General features: G+C 45.5%; 1 protein-coding gene across 5 annotated transcripts in view; it reads left to right on the top strand.

Annotated features, from left to right (window-relative positions):
* Positions 1-12053, top strand: part of Frmpd1 (FERM and PDZ domain containing 1) — a 112342-nt gene that overhangs the window by 82932 nt on the left and 17357 nt on the right. For all 5 annotated transcript variants that reach the window (XM_052716576.1, XM_052716575.1, XM_052716574.1 and 2 more), the window contains 2 exons: positions 4087-4194; positions 8607-8702. In XM_052716576.1, coding sequence (XP_052572536.1) covers positions 4087-4194; positions 8607-8702 — 204 coding nt within the window. The remainder of the gene's footprint in view (positions 1-4086; positions 4195-8606; positions 8703-12053) is intronic.

Here is a 12053-nt window from a genome sequence, read left to right as displayed (position 1 = left end):
TAAAACACCTGATTGGTCTAATAAAGAGCTGAACGGCCAATAGCTAGGCAGGAGAGGGATAGGCGGGGCTGGCAGGCAGACAGAATAAATAGGAGGAGAAATCTGGGGAGAGAAGATCGAGGAGCACGAAAAGAAGGAGAGAGGACCCCAGGGGCCAGTCACCCAGCTACACAGCAAGCTCCGGAGTGAGAAGTAAAGAAAGGTATATGGAATAGAGAGAGATAAAAGCCCAGAGCCAAAAGATAGACAGGATAATTTAAGTTAAGAAAAGCTGGCTAGAAATAAGCCAAGCTAAGCCTGGGCATTCATAAAAAAGAATAAGCCTCTGTGATTTATTTGGGAGCTAGGTGGAGGGCCCTCAAAGAGCCAAAAGAGTTTTTAAAAAAAAAAGCATATAGGTATGGGTGTGGAGGCTTACACTTAAAATCCCAGCTCTCAGAAGGCTGAGGCAGGAGGACCAAATGTTTGGGGCCAACCTGGACTTCAGAGCAAGTTCCAGGCTATCTTGGGTTATAAATGAGACCCTATTTAAAAATACACAAACAAAATATTTAAGGCTATAAAGGTTCCTTTTCCTGAATATAATTTAAAGTAAAAACTAACCTGGGTGTGGTGGCCCACACATTTAATCTCAGCACTCAGAAGGAGGGCCTATGAGTTTGAGGCCAGCCTGGTCTCCCTAGTGAGTTCTAGGACAGCCAGGGCCACATGGAAAAGGCCCATGTCTCAAAACAACAACAAAATTACTATGTGTTGAAGCTGTGATCAGGGTAGAACTCAGAGTCTTAACTGTTTTTACTGTCTGAAAAGAAATACATCAATTAAGTTTTGGTGAAAAGAAGTTGGAGAAAAAAATAAAACTATTTAGATAATCAAATGTGGTGGTGCATGAAATTGTCAGGCAGAGGCAGACGGATCAGAAGTTCAAGGCCAGCTTCAGCTAATACCTAGATGAAGGCCAAGCCGGGCTATATGAGATCCTGCCTCAATAGACCAAAACAATCAACTAAAATGATTAAAGAGAATAATAAAAATAAAAATCTACATCTTATAGTGAATCCTTCTTCCTCAGCCTCCTGAGTGCTGGTATTATAGGTGTGTATAACCACCCTTAATGTTTTTAAGTAGTTGGGATACAGGCAACCTTATCACATACATATGGTGTTACAGAATATATATTGCTGTCATGCCTGATGACCAGAGTTCAATGCCTGGGACCTAGATAGTGAAAGAAAAGAACCTCCATGTGGGCATTGTGCTCTCTCTCTCTCTCTCTCTCTCTCTCTCTCTCTCTCTCTCTCACATACACACACACACACACACACACACATGCACGCACGAACACACGTGTATGCACACAGTAAATAAATGTAATTTTAAGTAAATAATAAAAATAAGATGTAAACAATATGGATGACTGACTGTCAGACCATTGGCTATTGAAGGATTTCCTGTGCATATGGGGATAGGAAGAAATGGCCTTTCAATTGTGTGGAAATGTAACATTTTTGTGGTCCAAACATTCCATAAACAAAGAACTCATCTCCTCTTCCTGTTCAAGAAGTTTTTTCTTTTATTTCTTGGGAACAACAGGGGGGAAAGTCACCCAATTAGGATTAAAATGTTTGCTCTAAATATGACAAGCTGGATGTTCCATGCACATCTATTTTCTATTCTAACCAGTTTGTCTATGAAATAATGTGAACTCAATATAAAAATGGGGATAGCTAATCAGTGTAAATAGCAGTGCAGGTGGTAAGCCGTTCTTTTTATTTAGCTTATTATCATCTCAATGGGAAGCATCTCAATCTTGATTAGGTGGGGGTTTCCCACAGCAAGTCCATGAAATGGACAAAATAGAGCCCTTGGTTCTGTGAGGCAGAGAACAGCACATAGCTTTAGTCCTTAAAAATTGAAAAGTAGGGAAGGAAAAAAAAAAATGTCTATGTCCCAGTACCAAGCTTTCCAGGTAGAATGTGAGTACCACACTCAGGAGAATCTGTAGGAACACCCATTTCTGGCCACCTGGACCCCTGAGAATGTCCTGACCATAGGCTGACCTCCTGGGCCTCGGTCAGGAGCATTCAAAGCATTTTATAGACATGGCAACATGAGCAGACATGACATGCTTCAACAAGGAAGCTTGGCATTGCTGTGGTCATGGTGGATTCTTAGAATCCTCAAATAATTTTAACAGATTGGGAATTATCTAGTCCAAAACTAGAGCCAGGCGATGGTGGTACATGCCTTTAATCCCAGCGTTCGGGAGGCAGAGGCAGGGGGATCTCTGTGAGCTCAAGGCCAGCCTGGGCTACAGAGTGAGTTGCAGGAAAGGTGCCAAAGCTACACAGAGAAACCCTGTTTCGAAAGACCAAAAAAATAAAAATCCAAAGCTAGAACATTAACTACTACTTCTCACAGCTAGGACACAGAATTGATGGAAAAATATATTCTGGCTTAAAATTTGCATTTTAAAAAATTATCCTTGTTATTTTTCTTAAATTAGGTGTACTGGTATGTGTCCGTGTGTGGGTTTGTATATGTGAATGCAGTGCCAAGGGAGCTAAGTTACAGGCAAGTACGAGCCACCTGATGTGGCTGCTAGGAATTGAACTCAGGTTCTCTGGGAGAGTAGCAGGAATTATTTTGTTGTTTCTGAGACAGGGTCTCACTATGTAGCTCTGGCTGTCCTGGAACTCGCTCTGTAGACCAGGCTGGTCTTGAACTCACAGAGATCCACCTGCCTCTGCCTCCTGAGTGGTAGGATTAAAGAGTATGCTACCATGCCCGGCTGACAATTTTCTCTACTCTTAACACTTTCAAGCATTAACTCTGCAACAAGAACACATTTTTTATCAGTGAACCCAGGAAGAGTTCAGAAGTCCTAGGACAAATGGTGGTTCATATCCTCCAAATTGTTCCTTTAAATATCAGTGCACTTACACAAGTGGTTTGCAGAGTGTTAAGATGCTGGGCTGCCTGGATTGTGGTACTGACACGCAGATGTGAAAACGCAGGAGCCACCATGGGGCCCATGGCTTTTCCATGACGGATGATGGTGCTTTCTTTCTCAAGGCAGCCAGTTTCATGGTTCCAGGAGTGACGGGCCCTATTTCCATGTAACTCCCACTGACTATCCTACTTCAACATAGTCTGCCTCGTCTGAGGTAGCTCTTCTGAGACTTGGCAGCATGGCTTTCATGTCTTCACGCTGAACAATTACTTCTTGGAGGTGTGGTTTTTGTGACTTTTCTCTCTGCTGATGGTTTTCTGGATGGATTACAGTCTTGTAGTGATCCTTGCTGTGATAGTTTGAATATAATTGGCCCTCAAAGGCTCATAAGGAGTGGCACTATTAGGAGGTGTGGCCTTGTTGGAGGAAGTGTATCACTGTGGGGGTGGGCTTTGAGGTCTCGGCTCAAACTTCACTCACTGTGACACTCATTCACTTCCTGTTGCCTGTGGATCAAGATGGAGGAATCTCAGCTCCTTCTCCAGCACCATGTCACACCATGATGATATTGTACTAAACCTCTGAAAATATAAGCCACCCCAATTAAATGTTTTCCTTTATAAGAGTTGCCATGGTCACGATGTCTCTTCACAGCAATAGAAACCCTAACTAAGACACTTGCAGATGGTCTAATCCAGAAAAGTCCCTGGTTCCACCAAGAGCCAAAGAGTGCTCCTGGGAATGAAGGGTCACTTCTGATGTGCACCAAGAATGCTCGTGGAGCTCGGGAATGGGTTAACACTAGGCCAATCACACTGTTAGCTTGGGTGAAATTTGTGGTCAGTGAAATACTGAGCTGGTTTTCAAATGAATAGCTTCTAAGTGAGTCCACCACCCGTGCTTGTCCAATTGATTTTTTTTTCCCTCGGATCACTCTCCCTATTAATCCCTGTCGGGTCGTGTTGCCTTGGCGGGTGTTTTGGCCACAGGGCTTTCATAGTCCTGAGACTAAAAGGCTTATTTGTACAGTTGCCAGCTATAATCACCATGCTTTCTTGTCAAGGAACCTCCTCTTCTCAGGTCTCCTCTGCTCCTAGTGCTCTTCCAAAGTGTGTTGTGTTACTATTTTTTAGGGAACTCCCAAGTCATCCTTCTTGACGGAGGAGAAGAGGGCCCGGCTGAAGACCAACCCTGTGAAGGTGCACTTTGCTGAGGAGGTGCTGGTCAGTGGACACAGCCAGGTGCGTCACCAGTGAGAGATGGGAGTGCTTGCTCAAGTGGACAAGCCTCTTCTAGCACATGCTTCCCCGAAACTCTGGACTCTTCAGAAAGCATTTGCAGGAGGCTTAGTGTGCTTCCTCTGGGAGGTGGCTGCCGGCCCTGGACAAGGGAAGCTGGTGGGACCCTGGCTATGTGGGATGAGGAACAAGCTCTGGGTGTGGCTACCTGGTGTTCACCAGCCCCAGTCCCCTGCTGTGATTGCCCTACAGGTTCCACTACTCATTAGGAGCTTACCATTCCCTCGAAAGGAAATATTAATATATTGCTAATAATGATGGTGGAAGCTAGGATTGCTGTTTTGATTTTTGTTGTTGTTTTTGGGTTTTTTTTTGGTTTTTGGTTTTTTGTTTGTTTGTTTGTTTTTCGAGACAGGGTTTCTCTGTGTAGTTTTGGTGCCTGTCCTGGATCTCACTCTGTAGACCAGGCTGGCCTCGAACTCACAGAGATCTGCCTGCCTCTGCCTCCCGAGTGCTGGGATTAAAGGCGTGCGCCACCACCGCCCGGCATGCTGTTTTGATTTTTAACATCTGAGCCCGGCATCTTATTGAACCTCTGTTATGAACTGTAAACCTTTTCTGTGCCTAATCCTCAGTCACCACCATATCCTGTAAAGGATGAATTGTAACAAAAGAAGAAACAGAGGCTTAGATTAAGAGAATTAACTGCTAAATCACACAGAAAGGAAAGAGAGGAGCCTGAGTCTATGTGACTTCCTTTTTTTTTTTCCCTAGACATGCTCTCTAGTCCTTTGTGATAGAGAGATATCCAGGGTGATGGGAGAAGGCTGGGAGTGTGGGGAGTGTGATGTCAGAAGACATATTTGTTAAGAGAAATTTAGGCCTTCCAATTAATTGTTTTAAGATTAATTATTTTTTATTTATGTGTGTATATCTGTGTTTGTCTGTATACTGTATGTGTGTATATCTGTGTCTTTCTGTATACAGTGAGTGTGTGTGTGTGTATGTGTGTATGTTTGCATGCATGCTCACAGAAGCCAGAAGAGTGCATTGGATCCCCTGTGGCTGGAGTTACAGTTGTGAGCACCCTGTGGATTCTGAGAACTGAACTCAGGTTCTCTGCAAAGAACAACCAACATTCTTAACCATGGAGCCATTTCCCAGCCTGAGGCTGATGTTTTTAAATATGAATTTATTGATCAAAGGCACATTTACTCATAATTTACAAAATGCCTGGCAACTATTGCCATTCTGAATCCAGCAACCAGTGTTAGATTTTAAAACTTCCAAGTCAAAACCCCTTGTCATCCAGAGAAACTGAAAGAATGGGGTCCGTGGCCATTTAAACCAAGGATCCGGTTGACCTGGTCCACATTTATTCTCTTTATTTTCTCTCTGCCCTACTGTCTGACAGACATCTCCAGTTAGACCCGAGAGAAAAAGATAAGCTTGTTCAGAGAGGGCCCGCAGGGCCTAACACGTCAATCTGTAACCTGGGCTGCTGCCTGTCGGCAGGGATTTGAGTCTCAGAGTTAACACTTGTGAAAATGGATTGAACCTCTCCAAAGATTAAATTTAGATTCAACATGTGCATTCACGTACTCTTAGCCAAAAGGCCAAAAAGCGATCAACTTGCAGACTGCAGAGTAAATACATGAGGAGCAGTGGGAATAAAAAACAGCCCAGGACAGAGAGAATGAAGGCACCACGGGTGTGGACCGGGTAACCTGGACTGTTACCTTAAAAATGGCCATCATCCCTCATCCTCTGGTGTCTGTTCTGAAAAGGCAAGAGAAGGACACATTTTGAGACAGGCTACTGAACTGGTTAAGGGTTTTGGTGGGGATGGGCAGTTTAGAGGACCAGTCCTCCCCAAAAGTGTCTCTGGGAAGCTCACAGGTTGGCATCTGCACCAGCCATCCACGGACGAGGCAGTGAAGCCGGTGAGCACTCATCCCTGTGACCTGCCTCTCCTTCCTCACAAGCGTTTAGAGGCTGATAACACTGATTGAACTTCCCTTGAAAAGTGAGAAGACAGCTCTAAGGGCGCACACCATTCTAGAACCGTGGTTCTCAACCTTCCTAACGCTGCAGCCCTTCAATACAGTTCCTCATGCTGTGCTGACCAACCATAAATCATTTTGTTGCTTCATCCTAACTGTAATTGTGATACTGTTATGAATCCTGATGTAAAATATCTGACATGCAAGATATCTGACATTGGACTCTTGTGAAAGGGCCATTCAACATCCCACCCCCTGCAAGGGGTCGCAGCCCACGGGTTGAGAACTGTTGCACTAGGTTGTTCTAGAGTAGTAAAAGCCAGCCTTGGAAATGGGTCTGGCTTGGTTCACAGTTAAAGAGACACAAAGGAAGCTGTTACAAAGTGATGGAGCTGGTGAGCTGCCAGCTCATCAGTAAAGGAGCACACATCAGAAAAAAATGTCAGCCTGGATGCTGAGAGAAGCGTTACAATCGTGCCCCCACTGGGGGCTTTGTGAAGTAGTGTACAAACTTACGGGGGAGGTGGAAAAAGACACAACTCAATGTCTGCCATGAAATATGGCCAAGACATCTCACGTCTATAAATTTAGAATATAAGGAAATTCAAATGCAAGAAATGCAGATACAAAAAGATAGTTGTAGTATCAGTATTTTAAATAGCCAAACCCAGAAAGACGCTGTGTGTCTAGAATGGAGAGGTGGTTATGTCAACTCCAATATTTCAGTTCCTTAGAATATTCTAAAGCCTTTGCAATAATAAATAGAGAGCCTACATTAAAATTATGTATGAAATGTTGAAGAAGAGTGAAAGAATGTAGAATTGTGCACAGTCTGTTTTTCAGCTCTCCAAAATCCATGTACAAATTTAGACAAGAATTGAAAGAAGCTTTAAAGAGAAACAAATGGTGTGAGATGTATGTCAGGGCGGTGGTTTTTTGGAAGCCTTGTAAATCACAGATTATAATATTCTAAGGAGAAAAGCCCAAGTGGGAAATCCAAAATGAGATTTCTACTCCCAGAGCCAGAAATGGGAAATGAGAGCAGAGGGGCTGCTTGAATCAAGTCCCACATCGTGGCTGAGTGGGATTTGGTATTGGAGCCTGTCTTAGCTAGGGTTTCTGTTGCTGTGATTAAACACCATGACCAAAGCAACTAGGAGAGAAAAGGGTTTACTTCAACTTACAACTCCATCACTGAGGGAAGTCAGGGTAGAAACCCAGGGCAGGAACCTGGAGACAGGAGTGGAAACGGAGGCCATGGAGGAAGGCTGCTTACTGTCAGGTTCCTTCCCCGGCCTTTCTGAGCCTGCTTTCTTATACACCTCAGGACCACCTGCCCTGGGGAGGAACGGGCTGGGCCCTCCCATATCAATCATTATCAAGAAAATGTACTAAAGACTTGTCTATAGTCATTCTGATGGAACATTTTCTCTTCCCAGATAACTCTAGCTCGTGTCAAGTTGACCAAAAAAGAAAAAACAAACAAACAAACAAAAAAACAACCAGGACAGAGTGTGACCCTATCTCTTACCTCCATAAATAAAAACATTGTATCAAAAAAAATTTTTTTTGGTTAGCTATGATATTTCACCCTAGAAGACTAGATTCTCATGGGGAAAATGCTGTCAGGTGGTCTTTTTTTTCTGGGGGGCAGGGGTGAGGAACTTTCTTGCCCAGTTGGGATTTCTACCCAGATTCTCCATAGAGACACATAGATACTCCTCATAGTCCTGGTTCAAATCCTGGGAACTCGAGAATTTCTCACTAGTTCTCACTTAGTTTCAGCTCAACTCAGAGATCATTTGGATCCCCTCAATGTTTCCCTGCTCCCAGGAATCCTGACTGGCATGGAGTTACTAAAGACTAGCCCTATGCCTCCTACTCCCAAAGCCTGTAAGAGTGGCAGGGTCCCTTTGAGAGGTGATGGTTGGGGTCAGTGGAGGGACAGGGTGTCTCTCTCTGTCCCCTGCTGATGCTTCACTGCAGAGCTGCTGTAGTAAAATGGGGGAGGGGAGGCTCTAGGGAAGCACCCCACTTCCGCCCCCACCCTTATTCCACACCAGCCCCACACAGAACGGTCAAGAATCTCAGAAAGGCCCCACATGAAGAGCACAGAAAATGACAGATAGAGCGGTCATCATTTTTCAATTGTGTCCCTTAAGGGTGGCGACCAACAGATGCACATCAATGAACAGTTGTCAGCCACCGACGGGCTCCTGCAGTACTCGGACAGGGCAAGACTCACCTTTCCGCCCCACTCCCCATCACCTGAGCCCCTCGCATGCATGTTCCTGGACAAAGCAGATCCACCTGCCCTGGAGAAATCCCCAAATGCTAACAGGCAGCTGGGGATTGGTACACCAGAGCCAGAAGAGTGGGTCAGCGCCGTAACACCACTCTCGTGTTTTCCAGGGGAACTCTCTGCTGTGTATGCCCAATGTGCTCAAGGTGTACCTGGAGAATGGACAGACCAAAGCGTTCAAGTTTGAGGCAAACACAACTGTGAAGGTATGAAGAGTAAACCTGGACCTTGCTTCCTAGCTTAATGGACTCCCAGACAGCCTGCCCTCTGTCTGCCTTAGTGTTCTGCCCACTGCAATCTGAGTGCCCATGCCAAGATATGTATCATACTATCTCATTTGGTCCCACAGCCACCCAGTAAGATGGTGTTTTTGTTACCTCCTGCAGGGAAGGGACTCAGGATTCCGAGAGGCAAAGTGCCTTGTCCAAGGTTATAGTACATCTCCTATGCCTTCACCCTTAACCACCAGACTTCCCTGCCTCTTGTCTCCACCTGCTACCCAAACACCAAATTAGCTAAACACCAAAGCAAGATGTGAGAACAAGCCCGGGCCCTTGCATGCTCTTATACATAACAAACTCCCTCTCGAGAGTCTCTAAGAGGGGGTTATTGAGCCTGGTAAAGACCGCGGGAGGGAGCCTTCAGTCAAGTTTAGAGAGAGTGGGCATCCCAGAAACTCCAATTGTCCACAGCAGAGTAAAATGAAGCTACAAGAGGTGGGATGCATCTTTCTCATGCCAGCAGGGAAAAGGACATGTACTTGAGCAGCTATGAAGGGCAACCAAGATTTCCGGTGCACACCAGGAAAACAGGCATTATCAAGCGAAGCACGCGGTTGGGAGCACAGGCTGTTCTCTTGGGGGAGGGAGGGGTGGTAGCCATGGAGGGCCTCCAGTGCCAGACAGCACTGTCCGGAGATGGGAGAGATGGCTCCAGTTGTTCTTGAGCACGGAAGGAAGAGGTGCCAGAGAGAGGCTGCAGAGAGGAAGCAAACTGTCGGCGTTGTTTTTAGAACATTAAAAGCCGTGAGAGCTGAGTGTGGTGACGCACGCCTTTAATTCCAGCACTCAGGAAGCAGAGCCCAGCTCTTTAGGGGCTGAAGAACAGGTAGAGGTGGGATGGTGTAGTTGTGGGTTATAGACGGCAGCAAGACACATACACTTGTACAAGTACACACACACACACACACACACACACACACACACACACACACACACACACGCACGCACATACACCTAGGAACATACCTAATATTTCACTCTTGTACCTTCCTTTGGCAATTTCCCAAGGTACTCCAAATTCCCACAGTTTCTCCCCGAGTGTGACTTAGAGGGTAGAGAGAGCCCTTTGGAACCCGGGAAGCTCCAAGCTGTTGGAGGAGAAAGAGGGAGAAATGGATGGGTTTCACTCACGCCAGCCACTCTGCTGAGCACTTCCTTGTGTGCTGTCTAATTTAACATCTGACTGACCTTGAGAGGTGACTGACTTGCAAGCACTATCCCAACAGGCCCCATAGGTCCCCAACTTGTCATGATCCACTGGCTTATAGTTGCCATCAAGTTTGCCTGTTGCTGAACTCTGGGCTGGGCTTGCCTCCCCTGTTCTTCTGCTTCAGGAGGGAGGTTTTGTGAGCGCACCAGGCTCAGGCTTCTGAGAGGCAAAGTGGCTTGTCCAAGGTCATAGTACATCTCAAATGCCTTCACCTTTAACCACGAGACTTCCCTGCCTCTTGTCTCCACCTGCTACCCAAACACCAAATTAGCTAAACACCAAGGCGAGATGTGAGAACAAACCCAGGCCCTTGCATGCTCTTATACGTGATAAACTCCCTCTTGAGATTCTCTAAGAGGGGTTTTACTTCTGTCATCTTCGATCAAAGGAGTGTGGACGAGGGCAAGTAAGCCTTCAGGGGCAGCCAAAAATACCTGGAGGGGATTTACAATAAAAGTTCATGTCACAGGGGAATTAAGAAGATAGAGTTATGACGGTGAACAAAGGCTTAGCCAGATTAATACTGGCTAATCTTATCTGCAGTAGCCAAATTTTATAAAGTGTGTCTTTCCGTGGTGGGTATAGACAATCCCTACTAGTGAAAAACGGAAAACTCACGTGAGCTCATCGGGGACTTCTCCTGCCCACTCCCTTACCAAGGGAAGAAAATTCTTAAATCAAAAAACTTCCGTTCTGGGACCAGGTATATAGCTCAATTGGTAGAATTTTTGCCAAGTCGACATGAATCCCTGGGGTCATCCTCTAGAGCAGTGGTTCTTATCCTGTGGGCCACGACCCCTTTGGGAGTTGAATGACCCTTTCACAGGAATCGAATATGAGATATCCTGCGATTCAGGTATTTGTATTATGATTCTTAACAGTAGCAAAATGACAGTTGTGAAGTAGCAACAAAAATAATTTTGTGGTTGGGGGTTTCCACAGCCTGAGGAACTGTATTAAGGGGTCGAAGCATTAGGAAGGTTGAGAACCACTGCCTAGATCTACATGATAAAAGACCAGACAATAAATGTTTTAGGTTTTGAGGGCCATCAAGTCACTTACTCAACTTTCCTATCATAGTGACTGGCATGGCTTTGTTCTCATGAATTTTAACAAAATCAGCAATGAGCTGGGCTTGTTCCATGGCTGTGGCTCCACATCTCCTCTCTGGATGGTAGGTGGAGGACTGCTAGGTGGCAGGAGGGTCCATTGGACAGCACATTGCCAAGACAGCAAATATGTCCAGGGAAAGCTGGGAAAAGGGACTGACAGAGTCGGGCTTGCCAGCCAGCCAAGAAGCAATAATATGGACCAGTGAAATGCCTCAGCCGGTAAAAGCACTCACCACCAAACCTGACAAACTGAGTTTGAGCCTCAGAACCCACAATGGTGGAAGGTGTAACTGGAGAGTTTCTCTCCGGGTACCGCCAAGCCCCAGCAGTCCTGCAGCCCACTTATAAAATAATCACTCAGACGCTTAATTTACGTATAAACTGTGTGGCCTCGGCAGGCTTCTTGCTATCTAGTTCTTGTATCTTAAATTAACCCATTTCTATTGATCTATAAGTTGCCACGTGGCTCGTGGCTTACCGTTATCTTAACATCTGCTTCACATCCTGGCGGCTGGCAGCGTCTCTCTGCCTCAGCCTTCCACTTCCCAGAATTCTCCTCCCTCTTTGTCCCGCCTATACTTCCTGCCTGGCTACTGGCCAGTGAGTGTTTTATTTATCACTCAATCATAGCAATACATTTACAGCATAGAGAACATCCCGCAGCAGGAAGGAGAGAACAGATGCCTGTCCTCTTACCTCCACAGGCACACTGTGCCGTGTGCACAACTACACACAGGCACAGAAAACGAGTGAATTAAATGTAACAAAATAAAAGATTTTTTTTTCATAAATTGAGCAGTCAGTCTGCAATGCCAAAAGTATATATGTCCATGTTTCATAATAATTGTATGGTTAAGAGAGAGTGGTGGGGCTTTCTGTCGTGGTAAGCACAGTGCCTGGCACACAGGAGGTGCTGGATTAATGCTGTGGAGTTGCAGAAACAGATACCCTTTG

This window comes from Peromyscus californicus, unplaced genomic scaffold (genome assembly GCF_007827085.1).
Source record: "Peromyscus californicus insignis strain IS unplaced genomic scaffold, ASM782708v3 Scaffold_5__1_contigs__length_169319896, whole genome shotgun sequence".
Taxonomy (NCBI): Eukaryota; Metazoa; Chordata; class Mammalia; order Rodentia; family Cricetidae; genus Peromyscus; species Peromyscus californicus.
The sequence above is the reverse complement of the archived record's forward strand: the minus strand, read 5'-3'. Positions and strand labels throughout refer to the sequence as shown.